The sequence below is a fragment of the Acinonyx jubatus genome, chromosome E1 (genome assembly GCF_027475565.1).
Source record: "Acinonyx jubatus isolate Ajub_Pintada_27869175 chromosome E1, VMU_Ajub_asm_v1.0, whole genome shotgun sequence".
Classification (NCBI taxonomy): domain Eukaryota; kingdom Metazoa; phylum Chordata; class Mammalia; order Carnivora; family Felidae; genus Acinonyx; species Acinonyx jubatus.
Window position 1 is genome coordinate 59,954,160 of NC_069397.1, and position 19,468 is coordinate 59,973,627.

The window sequence follows — 19,468 nt, forward strand, 5'->3', positions numbered from 1 at the left end:
GTCCCTGTTCTCAGGGGAAGCCGCTGAATGATGCGGAGGGTGAGCCCAGCTCTGCGAGTCAGGCAGGTGGTGTGGCGGGAGCTGCCCTCGACACCAAGGGGCCATGTCCAGTGGAAGGGTAGATGCCACTTGTCCTTTGCCTCAGTCTTGCTTTGTAGTCACATTAGGCGTTTCAGGAGTCCTTGCCCCCAGGTATGACCGTGGGCTCCTTCCCTCTCTCCTGCAATGCATTTCTCTTGTGGCTGATGTGTGTTGTAGTGGTGTCCACCCAGCCTGGACTGTGAACTTGCAGAGGTAGAAATATTAGTCCAGAAAATAAACCGTGATACAACCAGTGCAGAAGCTACCTCTTTTGGTAGTCACGAATTATTCTGATTTAAAGAACACGTATGGTGGGAACTCACATGCACCTTGGCTCTCGGCCACGGCGGCACCGAGGGCAGTGGTAGGCGGGGTCTTGTCCATAGGGAAGGCGCTTGGGAGGGTTTTAAGGGCCTTCATGGCTGTGCGACTTCTCCGTGGAAAGGGAGTCCACTGGGGCAGGGGACAGTGGGTCCAGGTGCTGCACGGGCCAGAGGCCCACCCCAGCAGCTCGGGATGATATAGGTCTCCCAGTGTTGGTGGGGTCCCTCACCCTCTAAGGGAAGGCCAGCACAGAAGCCTGTACTTCTCCTCTGTCTGGAGTGGCCACTGCTGCTGCAGGCCAGCTAAGGGCCTTTGGGACACTTTTCAAAATGTCCTATGGGAACTGGAAACCAAAATGTCTATAGAACTAGATATTCTGTCCATCATTTCCTCTTGCCCCCTAGCAAATTCAACACTGTTTTTTGTTTTTTTTTTTTTTTTCCCCCCCTGAGCAAGTTGGGCCACATTTTTGAGGGAGGTATGATGGCTATTTGTACTGGTGACTGAAATGGCAGTTCTGTGGTGGTGGCCACACCCGCTCCTGGGAAGCCAGTGCTGTCCCTGGGTCTGAGTGTGGCTCCACGTGCAGCCCTGTTGTGTGCTCTGGGGCATCCTGGGTGACTCCGCCCCTGTGTCCCTGGAGGTGCAGCCCCACACCACCGGGCGGGGGCGGGGGGGGGGGGGTGTGTTGTCCCAGTGCCTCCTGGAGACTCGATCCATACCTTCCAATGCCTTCAGTGACAGCTTTGTTCTTTAAATTAGAATAATTCGTGACTTACCAAAAGACGTAGCTTCTGTGCTGGCTGTATCATGGTTTCTTTTATGGACTAACTGTTTCCACCTCTGCAAAGAATGCCCGGGTCCCTCCCGCCCCTGGGTGCGCACCTCGCAAGCTGGGTGGCGGAGCTGTGGCACTCTGGGGGTTAAGTCATTTCTCTCACCTGGAGGCTGCTTTGTCCTTAGGCACTTGGCGTTAGACAAATGACATGCTGTCTAGAGGGAAGGGTATTTAAATTACATTTCTGGACTCTGGGTTGCCAAAAGGAAGCCCTCTGGGGAATCTTATATATTTGACATGCATTTGCAGTGTGTAATTGGAACCATGAGAAAGGTTTTTGTTCAAAGCTAGTGAAGAGTTTCCTTATTTTAAACCTGTTGAATCTGGAAAGAATCGTTAGTTTTTGAACTGTTTCTCTGATAATGACTTCTTATACAGGTTTGGGGTTAACAGCTGTTTCTACTCCATAGGTACTACCCCCCTCCCCAGGCTTTGTGGTTGTTCCCGGTGGCCTGCACGGCTGCTGTGTCTCGTCCTCCAGGCCCTCCTACAGCAGAGGCTGGAGAGGGCCAGGCCTGGTGGCCGCGGTGGTCCCACCAGCCCCTTTCCCCCTCAGGTTGCTGTCGACATGGTGTGAATCAGAGCTGACAGGCCTGAGTTTCAGTTTTCTTGTTAAATCCACCGTGTCCCTTTTCCTCCTCTGAGCTGCTTTACTTTCTGTAAGTCAGATTCCCTTGTGGCGCCCGTGAGGGGAGCATCCCCACTGTCTTCTCTGGGACCCTGTCCAGTAGTGAGGCCTGTGTCGGTCCAGGCAGCCACTTCTTCACCTGCCCTGGAGGGTCAGCTGCTGATGTCTGTTGCCGGTGTCAGCGGAGGGGTCATCAGAGGCCTCCAAGGAAAATGACAGGTTCAAGACGTCGAGGGCATTTGTGCCAAGGACTTGGGTGGAGCTTGGCCAGGCGGCCATGTGGGTGGGTGTGGCTGGTGGGCGGCGTGGGCCTCTCCTTCTCTGACCTGTTTCTGTGGGAGGACGAAGACTAGCGTCTGCCCGTTGTCAGACCCAGCACATGGGCACGCGTGGGTGCTGGGGATAAAGTCAGGGTGTGTGTCCGGGGGTCACCATGGCCCGTGTTCCCCACTGGTCTGGTATCCTTGTCCTGAAGGGCTCAGCCTGCAGGCTAGTGCTCAGAGGCTGACCTTTTTCCACTCCTGGAGACAGTGGGCCACATGGACAAAGGTTGGACCGACTAGGCTGTCAATTTGCCCAACAATAAATGTTGGTCAGACTGTGGCAAGGTCTGTGTGTGAGTGGTGGTGGAGGTCCGTTAGTGGAATACAAACCAGCAATTTGTGTGTCCTTTTCCTCATGGCTGACTGACTTCACTGGCCAACAAAGCAACGCTTTGGAAAACCGTCTCCCTCTTGGGAACAGACCACTGGGTTCCCTGACCCGGAGTCAGGTTCTGCGGGTATGATGGGAGTGACCTCAAGGGCACGTAGGCCTGGGGTGGGGGCTGTGTACATATGGAAGCAGGCTTCTCACCGGTTGCACTGAGCATTCTCAGTGTGGTTGGTGGTGGGTGTGATGCCTACCTGAAGCCGACATCTGCAGCACCGGCCGCTGTCACTCATGGTTGTCTGTCTTGAAATTGATTTTGTCCAGTGGACCGATAAATTGGGACTCAGCAGTTAGCATCCAGATTCCCCTCAGGCTATAGAATTGCTGAACGGTCTTACCCAGAGCTGTCTGGGCAGCTGAGTTACAGTAACGGCCTTAGGGGCCCTGGTGTAGCAGTGATACTGTGTTTATATGATGCTTTCCTCCTAAAGGTGCCACAGCCTATTAGTTGTGACATCCATTGGGCTGCGAATGGGCTGTCCTGTGAGTGTGGAAAGTGAATATGAACGACACTGGAAGATGAGGAGTAGTTCCAGGTGGTGTGGAATTTCCAGTAGAACTGCTGATGACCAGTCTGAAGCATTGCAGAGTTGGTTTAGTTCAAGTTCAGACAAAAAGTAAAAAATCACCACTTAGATTTAACCCCTTCATGTACAGCGGCTATGATGGTGCCTTCTCGCTTGCTGTGGCATTTGTATCTGCCCTGTGAGTCTTACTGGAGGTCTCGTTAGACATTCACGAGGACTGATAGGTGTTCTTCCGGAAAATGGAGCTTAGTTTCTGGTGTGCTGGATGACGAAGGCAGACCGTTGTCACCTTCAGGGGCTCCCGCCCAGCGAAGTTTGCCTGGCATGGAGAAGGCTCCAGGGCCGCTGCAGCACTGTGGTATGGCCTGGAGAGATGCAACGTGTGGGGGTGCTGGGGCCTCTCGAGAGGGAACCCCAGGAGCCACTTGGGTGGGAGTCGTCGGACAGACCCTCCCTGAGAGCCAGGGGCGGAGCGGCAGTGACGGAGGGGCTGGGCGAGAAGAAGCTGGGGTGAGGGGTGAGGGGTGGCAGTGGTGGGGAGAGCAGGCCTTAGCTCAATGGGGAGGCAAGGGTGGGTGACCACCGTGCTGTGAACTGTGCCCCAGAAAATGGTGTGTGTGGCCTCTGGCCCAGTTTCAGACGCTGTGGCATGTGGGGCATGTCCCAGGAAGGGCGTCCTGCTGCTGCTCAGTTGAGGAAACGAGAACTCGGCAAGAGGGTGGGCTCCAAGGTTTGGGGTCCTCGGCATGCACAGAGGAGGGGAGGCCCGTCCCAGCTGCGGTTTCCTCCATGTGCTGGGCGTGGGTGCCCCGGAACACCCTGTGCTCCATGGGACGGTGGGTGGAGGCGCCTTGCTTGGCCCCATCCTGGGAGGAAATGTGTGACCTAGAGCACCGTGTCTTTGAGCTTTCTATGTTTTGATAACTTATTTTGGAGTCTGCTTACGTAACTTTAAGTAAATTTATCTTAACATTTTACAATCTGATTAAAAATAATCATATGTATATAAAAATTGTACAAAGGGGCACCTGGGTGGCTCAGTCGGTTAAGCGTCCGACTTCGGCTCAGGTCATGATCTCGTGGTCTGTGAGTTCGAGCCCTGCGTCGGGCTCTGTGCTGTCAGTTCAGAGCCTGGAGCCTGTTTCAGATTCTGTGTCTCCCTCTCTCTCTCTGACCCTCCCCCGTTCATGCTCTGTCTCTCTGTCTCAAAAATAAATAAAAATGTTAAACAAATTTTTTTTTTTAAAAATTGTACACAATCAAATCTACTTTTTGTTGCTATTTATATGGAATCAAAGTCCTTAGATGCAGAAAGGCAGAGGGGAGATTTGTGTTTGATATTCATAGTCCTTCTGTTGTTTCTTTTGATTTTTTTTTTTTTTTTTGCCCAAGGCTATTTCTAGGTATGTTTTCCTGGAAGATAATTTCTAGGATGATAGTTGCACATTTGGGTAATTGCTGCTTCATTTTTCTTGAATCCTACCTGGAATGTCTTCTCAGACCGCGTGCATGTAACGGTGCTCGTCTGGCTAAACAGACCGGAGGGTGTGAAGTGCACGGTGAGTGCTCGTGACGGGCGCTCGCGTCCCGGGGCGGCCCTGGCACACACATGCACGGTGGGGGCTGAGGCTGGCCCCTCTTGTCCTGCCTTCCGGTCACTCGGTGTGCTGGCTTTTAGCTTTGTTCTTTGTTGTGTCAGTGGTTGATCATCGTCGTCGTCCTGGTTGGCCATTCCTGTTTTGGGCAAACGCGTGGTGCTTGTCTGCGGCAGACACCTGCCCGGTGTGGGAAGCTGCCGTGTCCGCGCCGTGCGGCCGGGGGTGTCAGGCTGCTGGAGCGCGGGAGGCCCTGGCCGCGGGCGCGCTCCCCACGGCAACCTGCAGCTGACGCGTCCCTCGAGGGTGTGGGCCGTGGCCTCTGGCCTTCCCCTGCCCGTCCTACGGCGTCAGGCGTCAGGTGCTGGGAAGCGGTTCTGCCCGAGCGCCACCAGTGCTGGGGGCGGGGACCCATGGTCACTCCGTCTTCTCTGAGAACAGATGTTCACTTGTTTCCACTTTTCATACTTTCTAAACACCAGGGTGAGCTATCCGCGTGCTTTATGGCAGCATCGTTGTTGGTTTTAGATTAGTAAATTGGGACTTTCGGAGTATCTTTCGAAAATCTCATTTATAGCGACTTCTAAAAAAACTTATATTGTCTGAATTGCAAATTAAACATTTTTTTAGTTTTTTTCTATCATATTTTCCTGTTAGTTTAAGAGTTTTTGTTTTTGTTTTTTTAGTAGGGGGCACGAGAGTAGGGAGGGGGCAGAGGGAGGGAGAGAGAAGAGAATCCTAAGCAGGCTCCACGTTCAGCGTAGAGCCTGACGTGAGGCTCCATCCCACGACCCCGGGATCCTGACCTGAGCTGAAATCAAGAATCAGATGCTTAACCCACTGAGCCACCTAGGTGCCCCTAAGAGGCTTATAAAAAATTAGTTCATTTATAACATTAATCAGATTCTCATATTTTTTAAAGCCCTGTACATGACTATAACACATAGTACTTTATTTTCTATTTAAATAGTTTACGTGTCTTAATAAGTGAACTCTTCCCCAAGTACTTGAAATACATGAATCTGGTAAATTTAACAGCTAAATATGCTAAAATTTTAGCTCCTTTAAACATTCTAATACTCTTACCATGTATCTTAAAATTCTCTCATATTTTACATCAAAAATCACATGAGCAGTATTATTAAATTACTCATTTTCAAATGGAACCAGAAGGATAATCTGTTATGTACTTCAGATTACTTTGTACAGTGCAGATATTTTAGATAATTAAACATATGTTGGTTATCCCTAAAATTAACACAGAAGTAACCCTGGGCTTGGTTTCCTTTGTCATCCTGGTTCTTGATTCTGAAACTGAGCGACTTAAGGCTCCCTGCGCCCCAGGTTTTCCTCCCCAGGGTGGGATGTCGGGCGCTACCTTCTGGCCCGAAGGTGAGGCGGTCTCATGTCCGTGGTCCCTGTGGCCAGCAGACCCCAGGCCTCTCCGTGCCTTCCGGTACCCACTTTCATCTCTGCCTGTCATTTGGGGGCAGCTTTTTAAAAAACGTGTCCACCGACTTCTATTTTCCTTCTAAACACGTGCTTTCTGACCAGGTGGCTTTAGGTTGGGCTGGGGAGCCGGCAGTCGTGCTGCTGCCGAAAAGCCGTGCGTGCCGCCCCCTGGCCCCGTGCTCACAGTCTTTGTTTCCTGTGCCCAGTTGTTCCCGTGATCCTGAAGGCGCTGACCTATGAGGAGAAGCGGGGCTCCTGCAGCGTAGGTACCAACGTCAGGGACGCCGCCTGCTACGTGTGCTGGGCCTTCGCACGTGCCTATGAGCCCCGGGAGCTGCAGCCCTTCGTGGCCGCCATCTCCAGGTAAAGTCCGCAGCGGGGTCGGATGCGCCCTGAGGTTGTCCCCGGGATCACGTCCTCCCGACAGCAGTGTGCATGGGAAGCAGCTGACGTGGCCCCTTTCCCACAAGAAATAGGTATTAATGAGCAGATAATATGACTTTAAGGGTGGTCTGTAGAAAAGAAACAGCTAGAGTGGAATTCCTTTTTTGTGGGTAAACAGTTCAAGCCGGAAGTGTTTAGGAGGAATGCCTCTGGCCTCTGGCTAGCAGATCCTTAGCTGAAGGGGATCGGTGTGAAAGAAGTGCAGGTGGGGAGCACGTGAGTCGGTCAGGCGGTTTGTCTGTCTGAGTGTCTGTGCTGTGAGAAATTCTGTCACCTTGGCCAGAGTTCCTGGAAATGCTCAGGAGAGCTGGAGAAGGAAGCTGCTTTTGTTGAGGAGGCTGTGTTTTGTATCGCCTTAAGTTGCTAGTTTTTATGGACTTGCGCTTGCAATTCACCTGAGGCAACACTTACCAGCATCGTCAGTACCTTTGAAATGAAAATCAACACTCTTCAGGACAGGTTTGTGAGGTAGAAAAATAGATTTCTCTGGTTTCCTAGTGAAAGAATGGAGGCCAGCAGGCTCGTGGCCCCACCAGAACGCTCCCTGGACTGTGGCACCTCCGGGCTATTGGCCCTCTGACTTGGCCGTGAGAGCCCGGCCGAGCCCACCCTGCCCCCACCTTGCCCCCACCCCCACCCCCTCCGCCCCCCAACCAGGCCATCTGGACACCTGTGACGTCATGCCCCACTTTTAGGCTCTGATATTTCGTTGCTTGGGAAAAGTGCAAAACAAGTGTTGTTCCCAGTAGAGTGAGTTTTTAATTTAATTTTTGTACTCTGATTTGTTACTCTGTTTTTTGGACTGAAATCAGTTCCTTTCATGTGAAGAATGTCTGGTCTCTACTTCTTGTGGCTTAAGTGGCCAGGGGAGGGCCTCTGAGCTCGGTGGCAGCCTCAGTGTTAGTCATGCACAAAATCCTTACCTGACAGCTTTTACTAGCAAACAGATTTCACGATGGTGCTCAGGTCACAGGTCGTGGCAGCTGCCTTGACCTGTGACCTGGGGAGGTGGGGGTGGGGGGCGTGCTACCCCCAAGGTCTGTGCGCGAGACCCTTCAGGGTCCTGGAGGCCAGGTCCTCCTCCTCAGGTGTTCCTGGGCGCCCGCGGGAGCTGCCAGTCCACTTGGCACGCAGCATGCTCAGAGGGCAGCCAGGGCCTCGGCTCCTGTGGCTCCTCTGTGTGGGAGCAGAGGGCTTGGGGACTGGAGTGTCCCTCCCATCTTACTGGTGTCCCATGTCCCCAGGATTTGAGGGCTGAGAGAGGGGCCTCAGGCCTGTTTACCACCGGAGACACATGGCTGAGGCCTCTATCACTCAATCTTGACTCTCACATCAAAGCAAAGCCTCCAGAGGAACCTGAGGATTGTGATCCTGGCTCAAGGAGATAAAGTGTTTCCGAGGAAGTCATAAAGAGGCCTGGCTCTCCCTAGCCGTGTCCACTTGGGGAGGTGTGGGGCGCAGCCAGAGGGCAGTGGTCTGGCGAGATGCTGTCCTGCAGAGGAGCTGGCCCAGGGGGCAGAAGAAGGCAGCGTGTGCCACGTCCCTCACTCGTCCATGGCTGTGGCTGCTGGTTACCCTTGGGAGCAACGAGGGCCAGGCTGCCCCAGGGAGACTGCCAGATCCTGGGGCCTACCTGCGGCCCTTTCCCCCTCTCGCTGCCTCTGCACTTGCCCTCCACTGTGCTGTGAACCGGCTTGAGGGAAGTCCCTGCCTGCTTTCTTGTCCTGCCTCTCAACTCTTTGGAAGTTGCTTCTGTAACTAGAGAATGAAGGCAGAAAACGTGCTTACTGTTGACGTCAGTCACAGGACGATGCCGTGAGGTGTGGGTAGGGGCTATGGTTCTTCCCGTTCCATTGAGGATGAGCAAGGGACAGTGCTCAGGACACTCAGCCAGAGTCTCCCAGCAGACAGGTACTGGGGCAGGCCCAGCTCTGCGTGAGGGCGCGGCCTGCCTCTGTGCTGAGAAGCCCGGACAGCCTGCTGTCAGCAGACGCGACACGCGGCGCTTCAGGGGAATCCGGCTCTTCACACGGTCGTTCCCATTTCACAGTGCAAATGACCCCAACACACTTGCCTTTCAGTTTGACATCTGTCTGAGAGCCTCCAGCTTCACAGGAATCTGTGCCCCTCCTTTCTCCAGGGACCCTCTTTGGTCCAGCCTGATAGGAGAAGTGGGGCCCAAGGATGAAAGGTCGCCAGAGGAAATGGGATCGGAGTGAGACGTCGCTCACCTGCACAGCGGGAGCCCTGCGTGTGCAGAGCCGCACAGAAGGGAGAGCGGCCGTCATTCACACTGTTCTGTACTTTGAGGACAGCTTCTTTCGGCGCCTCAGGGCCGCAACCCTAATGTCCCCACTGATGTGTGCGGGCTCAGGGTTCCTCCCCAGAGCTCTGGGCTTTCAGGAGGGAGGGCTTTAGGGAGGGAGGCTCCGGGCTTTCTGCATTTTCAGAGCTTACTGTCACACCCCGATCTCAGCGGGGACTATCAAAGTGAAGTATCAATGAATGGAGGGACTTGCTGGTAAATGTTAAGCCTGGCCTTAGCATGACATGGGTGTGGAAGTCGGGGGTTGGCTTGAGTGTGTGGGTCCCAGGCATAAGCAGGTCATAGGCCCTTGGACCTTTGGACCAGCCTGCACAATAACCGGTAAGCTCCCTTCTCTGGAGCGTGCTTCCTGCACAACGTGGGGCTGAGTTTTTGGAGGCCGAGGGGCACCAGCACATCTTACGGCAGGGTCACCACCATTATCCAGAGAAGCAAAGACAGACTTGGGGCCCAGGGAGCTGGCTCTGTACTTTGAGAGGATCCTGACTTCTTGACTCACTTCTTGGTGTGTGGCCCTTGGCAAGAGGTCTTCCAAGGGACCGGCGACCACCGGGTTAGTCCCCCTGGGTTGGACTGCCCTCGGAGTGAGCATGCCTTTGCAGACTGCTTATGGCAGAGAGGGTGGGGCTGAGCCCGCTCCTTGGGGGTCTCAGGGAGTCTTTCAGGGCCCTACCGTGTTTCTGGAACACACAGGGAGGGTGTGGAGGTGGGCGTTCAGAACACTGACCTTTCTGAGCCAGGACTCATTTTGAGCAACTCGCTGAGCATGAGGGAGCAGAGAGCATTGACTATGGGGGACGCCAGCGTCCTTCCATGGAGACCCCCTGGGTTCCAGTGGGTCCTTCGATCTCAGGGAGATTGGCTTTCCAGACTCCTGGGCATGCCCGAGTGATTGCTGGGATCACAGCACAGAGACCAGTAGCCAGCAGGGGCGTCTGGAGACTCCTGGTTCATTGCCCTCCTAATTTCACCTAACTTACCCAGGAGTTTCTGTGAAAAAGGCCCGTCTTGTCCCCTCTCCCTGTGCCCATCCCAGGATTGGATCAGCCAGTGCCCTTTGGAGCCACGCCCGGCAGGCTCTTGGGCCAGTTTAGCAGGTTCTGAGGGAGCCTGTGCCCCAGCTCTTCCCGTCCATCTGGACTGTGGGCATCCGGGGGCGGGAGGGCGGGTGGGAGGTGAGTCATGGTGCCGGGGAGCCTGGCGGACGCTGCCCGCGCGCGCCTCCCTGCCCCAGGAGTATCGGTTGGGGTGTGGCCTTCGAGATCTGCCTCCGTTGGTTTGTAATAAGTGACCACATTTTAATTGTCAGCCTTTAAACCCATTAATCCTGGCTCATGATAAAACCATGATATCTTTAATTGTACTTTCACAAACTCCCCAGTGGATCCTGCAAAAGTAGGTAGTTGAGATCGGAACGAAATTCTGGAAATGAAATAGAAATATCTGATGAAAGGAACCGGGGTGGGAGTAACAGCAAGGAGGCAGGCCTGGGCTCGGTGCAGGTGCCCAGGGGGGTGTCACTCTGTGGCCTCACCTCCTCAGTTGGCCACGAGAGGTGGGGCTCAGCTCCGGGGTTAGCTGCTCACCTTCCTGCAGGAACATGGTTCTCTCCCTCCTGGTGAGTATACGTGGACCTTCTTTGTCTTAGAAATGTCAGAGAAAGGAGGTTTTTAGGTAGATTCAATCACATTTTGAAATCGTGTCGGTCTGTTTTAAAAACTCATCTTCTCCCCTCCCTCCTTCCTGTATTTTGGGAGAGAGCGAGCAAGCACAAGCGATGGAAGGACAGAGAGAGAGGGAGAGAGAATCCCAAGCAGGCGCCACAGTGTGAGTGTAGAGCCTGACTTGGGGCTCAGTCCTATGACCCTGGGACATTGACCTGAGCCTAAATCAAGAGTTAGATGCTCAACCGACTGAGCCACCCGGGTGCCCCTAAAAACCTGTAAATCTTAAGCATTATATATAATAATTATTTTGTGGAAAAGTAAGTAGGCCTTCCTGAAAAGCCACACATAATTTGGGAACAATGAAACACAAAGTTAAAATCATCCCAAATGGTCGTGCGTGCTCCACACCAGTAATCAGAAGCTAATTTGCAAGAAGAAGAAAAAAGGAGCCGGCTGTTGCCAGCATGTGCGTTGGTTGTCACCTTCCAGTGATTTCCTCACCTGAAACTCTTTTGTAAGCCAAGCCCCTGTTGACATCAGCGCCGTAGGGCCCTCCCTCACCAGCGCAGCCCACTCAGCCTGCGGAGCAAGCCCGGCCAGCAGCATGCAGCGTGGGCAGTGCCTGGGGATCGAGAGTCCCAGATCTCTTCCTCGAGGGCAAGATTGTCCTGAAAAATCAGGAAATGGCAAGCATTGCTCAAAGCTACGTCTTGTTCTCACTCAGCGTTTCTTAATGGCAGACTTCCAGAGGGAAGATAAACCTTTTGTTTTTCAAGAAAAGTTAAATGGCGGTGGTTCGTGACCAGGGTGCCCTTACCTGTCCACCTGGTAAACACTCTGCCTCGCTCTGGCTCTGCTGGGACACGAAAGAGCTTTAAAAGTTTCTTGTGTTTTACCATAGTATTAACTGGTGTGAGCTTTGGTTCTCACGACTTAGAGAAGGAAGGTTCGGCCATGGGCAGGTCCTGTGTTTTACTCAGAAAGTGATGTGATTTGCGCTTTTTAGACAGTGTGGATGGATAATGAGTTACTAGCCTGGTAGCTACCTGAAAAGTTCCTTTACTTCTGTTTTGCTATAAAATATTGTACAGGCTAACAGAAATTGAGTTTGGGGTGAGATCTGCCCTTTGCTGTTCCTCCTGAAAACCAGGTGCCAGGAGCTTGGGGCAGGTGGAGGCGTGCAGCTTCCCCCTGGCGCGGACAAGAAAGAAAGTCCCTTTCTGTTTAACATAGACCATTTCTCCGTGTTGGGAAATCCTGGTGAAGTGTCACTCAGGCTTCTGCAGCGATAGCAAACGGGAAGACACCAGAGACGCGTTCCAGCCCGACTGAGGCCTGGCAGGCAGTGTGCGGGGCTAGCCTGGGGCCATGCTTCATGTCCCCTTGCTGAGTGTGGAACGAGAGCTGGTGACTCACGCACTGGGCTCCGGCCCGCTGTGGAGAGGGGCCCTCAGGAGAGCACAAGGACCCCGGGCCTGTGGGAGCTTCCACATTTATATTTGGCTAATATTCCCGGACCTGTGTTTGTTTGAAACATGCTGGTATTTCTAGATAAGTCAGTTTTGTTCTGAAAGTGTGAAATTAGAGTAGTTTAAAAGATTTAATCAGATCAAAAAATATTCGGGGCTTCTGGGTGGCTCAGTTCACGAGGAAATCACTGGAGTTTGAGCCCTGCGTCGGTTCTGTGCTGACAGCTTAGAGTCTGGAGCCTGTTTGGGAGTCTGTCTGCCTCTGTCTCTGCTCCTCCCCCACTCATGTTCAGTCTGTCTCTCTCAAAAATAAATAAGTAAACATTAAAAAAAAGAACACCCAGCAATTGCACTACTAGGCATTTGTCCACTGGATACAGGTGTGCTGTTTCAAAGGGACATATGCACCCCAGTGTTTATAGCAGCACTATCAAAATAGCCAAAGTATGGAAGGAGCCCAAATGTCCATCGATGGATGAATGGATAAAGAAGATGTATATACACACAATGGAGTATTACTCGGCAATCAAAAAGAATGAAATCTTGCCATTTGCAGCTGTGTGGATGGAACCTGGAGGGTATTATGCTAAGTGAAATTAGAGAAAGACAAAAATCATATGACTTCACTCATAGGACTTTAAGAGACAAAACAGATGAACATAAGGGAAGGGAAACAACAAGAATATAAAAACAGGGAGGGGGACAAAACAGGAGAGACTCATAAATATGGAGAATAAACTGAGGGTTATGGGAGGGGTTGTGGGAGGGGGGATGGGATAAATGAGTCAGGGGCACTAAGGAATCTACTCCTGAAATCATTGTTGCACTATATGCTAACTAATTTGGATGTAAATTAAAAAAATAATAAAATAAAAAAACCAAAATATTCCGTCAGAACAGTATTAAAAACCATATACAGGTACATGCACAGTTGATTTCTTGAACTAACCTCAGAGTCTGTGTTTAAAAAGTAAAACGGTGTTGGGCTAAACGCTAAAAGCTGTGTTTTTAAGGGGCATTGCTATATTTGTCCTACTCTGTTTTGTGAAGTTTGGTTGAACGTCAATAAAGCAGGGAACATTTTCAGCCACTAACATGTGAGTACAGGAGCTAACCTGTCTCAGGGTGAGGCGGCCCAAGACCCTCGGTCAGGTTCCCCAGCCGCAGCTAATGTGGCCCCTCAGAGGCCCCTGTGTGGGAGGCCCGCTTCCTGTGACACTGCATGCTGCACTTAGTTCATTCTGCTCAGGGTTACATAGACATAGAACCTTCTGGGGCTCCCGAGGTGCATGGTCTTGACGAGCCGTAGCTCTGTGGCAAGTAAGTGCAGGAGCTGAGTGGTGTGTGCTGGGCCCTGTGTAGCTCGACTCCCAGCTAGAGCTGCTGGGGTCCCAGCGAGTCACCTGAAGCCAAGCACGGACGAGTGTGAGCTCACATCTTGTTCCACAAGGCTCCCTCAGGTAACTGCGTGGCACCCCACCTTGCCGAGTGGCTGCCGCTGTAGTTGGCAGGGGAGCTGGAAGGAAGGGTGGCTAACACACATGAACCGGAAGCTGCTTCCACGGTCATCCGGAATACTGTGGCTCCGTCGCAGAACGAGCCTGAAGGCAGGCCTGCAGTGAAGCCTGTCAGCTCTTAGTGGCCTTGGTCGCGTCAAGAAGAGCTTGGTTGGAAGTGGGCTCAGCCCGCCCCGAGTGGGGCCAGCGCATCCACGGATGGGCAGGCAGGGCCCGGTGCTGTGTAAATACGTGGTCACTTAGCAGTCCCCGGGTCATGGCTGGCCTATGGTGGCTGCCTCTCTGCACTCGCTCCTCTCTCCTCGATGATCATTTAAAAGTTATAATGTAGGACAAATAGATTGTAGGACGTTTAAGGATTCAGTGTAAAATATTAATATTGAAGTATGAACTTTTGGCAGTATTGACTGGACGCAGAGTCAGGAAGTTATAAGTCTGCCTTTTTCTTGTGTCAGATGTTGGAGGAAAGCAGAAGTTCTTGGTGATTCTCTTCCTCGAAGGCGTGCCATCTTACGGATTATGAAGCAGCAGCTCTTATTAAATGTAAATGTAGTACTAAAATTTCCACTAATTCTCAGAATATTTGTGGGATAATATACCACACGTGTTTTTGCTGAGAACCGTGGTTAATGTAATTTTTAGCTATTGAAAGATCACACTAACATGTCTCAATCGGTTTAACGATTTCTACGATTTTATTAACAAAACCCATTATGTTGATGTAGAATTAATTAATTAATGTTCCTACTAAATCAGGTGACTTCTCCTTAGTTGTAAGCCCAGTTGTTATTTAAAACTCATTTTGGCGATAGTTTGTGGTGAAGAGAGTTTAGAGGAGAGAGGGAGTGAGCTCTGGTGATAGGATTTTGCTGAAGTGACTTTCAGCTTCACCTGTGAAAGGACCTCAGACACTGAAATCTTCAGATGCTTAATTGCTTTTCAGAATTTTAATTTTAAACCAACTTGAGACTTAGAGGAGAGTTCCCAGAAGAGTAGGAATGGCTCCCATAGGCCCTGCACCACCTCCCCCCATGTTAACCCCGCTTGCGCCCACACAGGAAAATGAGTGTCATGCCGTTTCTCATCTGCAGCCAGTGCATGGTGCTGGCGTCATGGCTGGGCCCACCCCAGACCCAGTGTGCGAGATGCTGGTTGGTCTCCTGGTTGAGGTGCGGTCTGTCAAGCTACTGGGATCGTCTTCCTTCATGTGTGATGCATGTTGTCGGGGCTCCTGGAGATGGCGTCCTACCCCGTTTCTCCCCGCTCTGGCCACCAGTGTCTGCGCCCGTCTGTGGGTCTTGCCTGTGGCAGGTGCACAGTGACTCTCGTAAAGAAAGGCATCCCCTGTCCCCTTTTTACCCACCATGTCATTTACCCTCAGGCCTATGGTTGACACTTGTCGAAGGGGCCGCTCACATGGCTCCACCTTTGGCCGTTGGAAGTGGTTCCATGTTGGCTGCTGTGTCCTTTCAGTAGGACTCAGACTTTTCTCATTTTTTGGAATACTTTCTTGCTTTCTAGCATTACAGTCTGGGCAAACTTTTGTTCCCTTGCCCCAGCCCTGGAATCAGCTGTGTCCCGGGGGTTGTGTTTAGATCCAAGACCTGGCCTCTGCTCACACTCCCTGATACATGAGCACCAACCAAGTGTGCCTCCGCCCGGAGTCCCCTCCGTCTGTCCCTGTGGAGCCTGCAAAGCCAGGCCATCACCCTGCCGTCCTAGCTTTCTCCTGTGCCCTTTCGCTTCCTCCTCCTGGCTCTCCTCAGCCGTGTGTTTTCTTGTCTGCGTGTGGTGGCTCCAGAGTCTCCCACAGCCTGTGAGAAGCACGTCTCCTCACCTGCCCTGTCAAGGGTCATACAGCTGGCCTGTATGATGCAGGCGCATTCCCTTGGCTATTGGGGTCCCCCACTTCCTGATGGTTTCTTTTACATTTGGTGGCTTTGACAGATTTAGAGTTGGGTACCACAACTATAGTCCCAAACAGTAGTTCTGTTTTTCCCAGGTCCCCCACTCTGCCCTCCGCACTCAGCCATCCGACTCCTGGCCGCCACCAGACTGGGCTTTGGGCCTTTTGATATTGCCGTTTCTAGAATGTGTTCTGTCTAGACACATACTCCATGTGGACTTTCTGCTTAGCAAAATGACGTAGCTTCATGAGTTGATGCCTCATTCATTCTTACTATGCGGGAGGATTTCATAGTTTGGGTGTGGAGGCAACTAGTCTGACTCGGGTCTCATTGGGCTTGGAAGCAAGGTGTCTTGGGGCGGGTTCCCTCTGGGGGTTCTGGGGGAGAATCCATTCCTCTCCCGGCTTCCAGAGGCTGCCGTGTTCCTTGGCTCGTGGCCCTTCCTCTCCCTTCACTGTTGGTAGCTTTGGGCCACGTCCTTCTCGGGCTCTCTGCCTCCTGCTTCCATCCCCGAGGGCTTTGAGACTGCATGGGTCTGTCAGCGTGGCCTCCTTCACTAGCTGCTGTGACTGCACCTGCAGCCGTAAATGCCCCCTGCCGGCCAGCGTCACATGCTTACAGGTGCCGGGGCCAGTGCCTGGACATTTGTGCAAGGGGGCGTTAATCTGCTGTCATGCAGTATTGACAGACGTGGTGTAGCTGGAGGGGCTGGCTGGATTCAGGGGGTGGCTGTTCAGGCTGGGCTTGCTGGACGATGCGGATGTGCCAATGAAGGAGGAGGACTGAGGTACAGCAGTAGGAGCGGGGTTGGGGCAGACAGGTGGTGTGGCACTGAGGAGGCCTCCGTGTGTCCGAAATACCCCCTTTTAAAGGCGTTTTCTCCAGACTGACGTGAGATGGAAATTCTCGAGTCACCCTTAGAAACGGCACTGTTTCCAGTCCTGCCCCAGATCCTTTGTTTTCTGTTACTAAAGCCACACAAAGTCAGACAGGTGCTTTCTGCCTCATCAGTAACAGTTGAGTGTGGTGGCCTGAGGAAGAGGGGTTTAAATGGAGTCTGTCCAAGTGTGGTTGGGGGTGCCAGGGCCATCTGGAGGATGCTGAGTGCTCCCAATAGCTGTTCTTGGCACTAGGTCACGTTTCTGACGAGGGGCAGGGCCCCTAGGCTCCCCTGGCTGCCCGTGCACGTCCCCATGGCACGTGCTCGCCGTGCATCGTGGGGAGCTCTGGCCGGGTACTCCAGGCGCTCCTGGTTCTCATCCTCTGGGTACCCCCGGAGCGGGCCGAGCGCATTCTGCCCCTGGGCCCCTGTGCATGGCAGCTCCTCTTCGTGGGAGTTTGCTGGCACTCGGATGTGTGCCTCTCATGTGGCTCTCAGGGACCCGGGGTCAGTCACCTGTGGTACTGGGAACTCGCTGCACATGGCACACACTGAGCAAATGAAAGAGGCTCCTGAGTCCTGCCACAGGGTCTGTGTCCTTTCGCAGTCTTCCTTCTAATTAGTCCTCTTCACTCTTTTTCACAGCGCTCTGGTGATTGCCACGGTGTTTGACCGAAACATCAACTGCAGGAGAGCAGCCTCTGTGAGTGGTCTCGTCTCGTTCCTTGTCCCGGTGGCGTGGGTGGGCTCTGCTATGCAGGCCGAGTGCTCCTGGATGCTGCCTGAGTGTGGTGTCTGGGAAGCCAGGCGGTGGAGAGCAGTTGGCATTTCCTCCCGGTTTCGGGAGGCCTTTATCCTGGGAAGGGGGGCCGGGATTAAATGGCCACTGCCAGCCATGTCGACCCTCATTGGGTGGATGGGATGGTGCCTGACGACCGGACACGGCTCAGGACGGCCTGTGCTCTGGAGAAGGAGGAGAAGGTGGGCTCTGTGGCTGTGACCTGGGTTTGATGGCAGAGCAGGTGGCTTTGAGCCTCACCAGGAGCTCCTTCAAGCAGGGTCAGCTCAGCTTCACATGGTCACGCTGGGCCTGGGGCCTCGCTGGCCGTGTCTGGTGGCCCCAGCAGGGCTTCATGGGTTTGGATGCTGGGCCCGGGCCCCCCAGAGCCACCTCACCTTTGGGTGGGTTTTGTGTGCAGGAACTTTGGGCAGGCTACACGGTTGCTTCTGAAGGGCACTGACCAGGAGCCTCTGCACCGACATCTCGTGCTCCCCCCGACAGCCGGGCTGTGGCCTTGAGCTCTGCTTTGGGGGTTTCCGTTGATGCTAGTAGGGGTGATGACTGCCAGGCCTGGTCCCGGGAACTCTCACTGGCAGTGTCAGTGGCTGTGTCCTGGCTTTATACAGGGGTATCTAACTGGTGGCAAGTCACTTAGGTCAGGCTCAGACATGGGCTGGTGGAGGTGCTGAGGGACCAGAAGCAGGGCCAAGAGTACCTGGTAGCTGAGGCGACAGACTTTCTGGAGATGAGAGCCTTAGCTTCAGTTACCAGCAGCTGCCCAAGCTTTTAGAGGCGAAGAATGGACATAAAGGCAGTGTTTTGAGAAAGATGTGGTTGCAGATGGCTGGGTGGGGGTGAAGCCAGGAGGGCCCTGGTGCTGGCCGAGGGTTGGTCTCTGTGTGGTTGGGGTTAGAGGGAGACCTGCAGGAGGAGTGGCCAAGCTGCGAGGTGCTGGGACTTGGGAGGGTTTTCTGTGAGCCCTGGGTGTTGTCAGAAATGGGGGTTCTCCGCTGTGGGGACACGAATGTGTTTTGTGGATGGTTGGGCTGAGGGGTTGGATTGAGGGCCCCATGCTGGGGAGAGGAGAGAGCTGCCCACCTTACCCTGGGGCCCCCGCTGTATCATGGGAAGATAGGTCTTCCCGGCTCAGAAATGGGCATGCGCCAGTGGGACAGGTAGGCGAGTTGGGAGGGCCTTGCTTGGGAGCGCTCTGCCTCCAGACGCGGAGGCTGAAGCTGACTTCAGGTGTCCTGAGTGGAGTGAATGCGTGCTTTTGGGGGGTGGGTGGTAGAGAGAGGGTGGATGGAGCATCTGTGCCCTGTGGCCTGGTCCAGATGGAGGCCACACAGGCTTATGAGAACGAGGAGGATGCAGCGTCTGCTAGAAGAAACTGAGAGATCGTCACCGTGTGGCCGCTTGTCGAAATGCACGTTTGTGATTTGAACGCTCACTTCAGCAAGGTTATTACACATTGATGGAAAAAGATACTGTGGAAGCCTCTGACTAGTGACAGAAGACACAGGTTAGCAGGCAGGTTTGTTCGATGGCAGAACACACAGGTGCGCTCAGGCCACCTTCAGCAGGCGAGGCACTGCTGTAAACTTGGGGTTTGGGAGATCATCACCTGCTGGGCTCGCTCCCATGTGCTCTGGGGACACGTTTTGGGATTGTTAGTGTATCACACTCAAGCTGGCATCATGCAGGCTAGAGTGGCTGGGACCCGGGGAAGTACCGGGCTTACGTGGGAGAGGACGGGGGTGGGCAGTGGCGTGGCATGGCCACTCAGGTGAGGTGCCCATGTGCACGGTTCCTGAGAGGGGCGGGGCCTGCTGCTTCTTTCCCATGAGAGGAAAGCTCAGGCCGGGCAGCCTTCGGCCACATCTCTCTTTCTGCCCTGCCATTCCCCAGGGCCTGCTATCCTGGGTCCCTGACACCACATGCTGCCCCTGGGATGTGGACCCAGTTCCTGGGTCTTTTCTTGGGGTTCCTGTAGGGCCGGCAGCTCCAAGGTGGGGATGGTCCACGGGGCCTGCACCCACAGCTGGCTCTGTGGGCGGAAGGCATGGATGTGGTTGGACCTTCCCCTCACTCTGTGTGTGAGCTCACTTGTTGGGTCTGGGGGGCATGTGCTCCCCACGGCTCTGCACACAGGATCTCGTCCTCTGTGAGGAAGAGAAAACCTTACTGTTTCCTTTCTGGTTTTGATGCCTTTTCTTTCTTTCTTTTGTCTAAGAGGCTGGTAGGAGGGGCTGCGGTTACCCTGCTGAGCAGTGGGGGCCAGAGGGGACAACCGCCTCACTCTCAGTCTTGGGGACGCGCCA

The 19,468-nt window shown here is 53.5% G+C and overlaps 1 protein-coding gene across 3 annotated transcripts in view; it reads left to right on the forward strand.

Annotated features, from left to right (window-relative positions):
• TBCD (tubulin folding cofactor D) overlaps window positions 1-19,468 on the forward strand; it is a 158,141-nt gene that overhangs the window by 84,551 nt on the left and 54,122 nt on the right. For all 3 annotated transcript variants that reach the window (XM_053212069.1, XM_053212068.1, XM_027052133.2), the window contains 2 exons: window positions 6,363-6,519; window positions 17,012-17,069. In XM_053212069.1, the coding sequence (XP_053068044.1) occupies window positions 6,363-6,519; window positions 17,012-17,069 (215 nt within the window). The remainder of the gene's footprint in view (window positions 1-6,362; window positions 6,520-17,011; window positions 17,070-19,468) is intronic.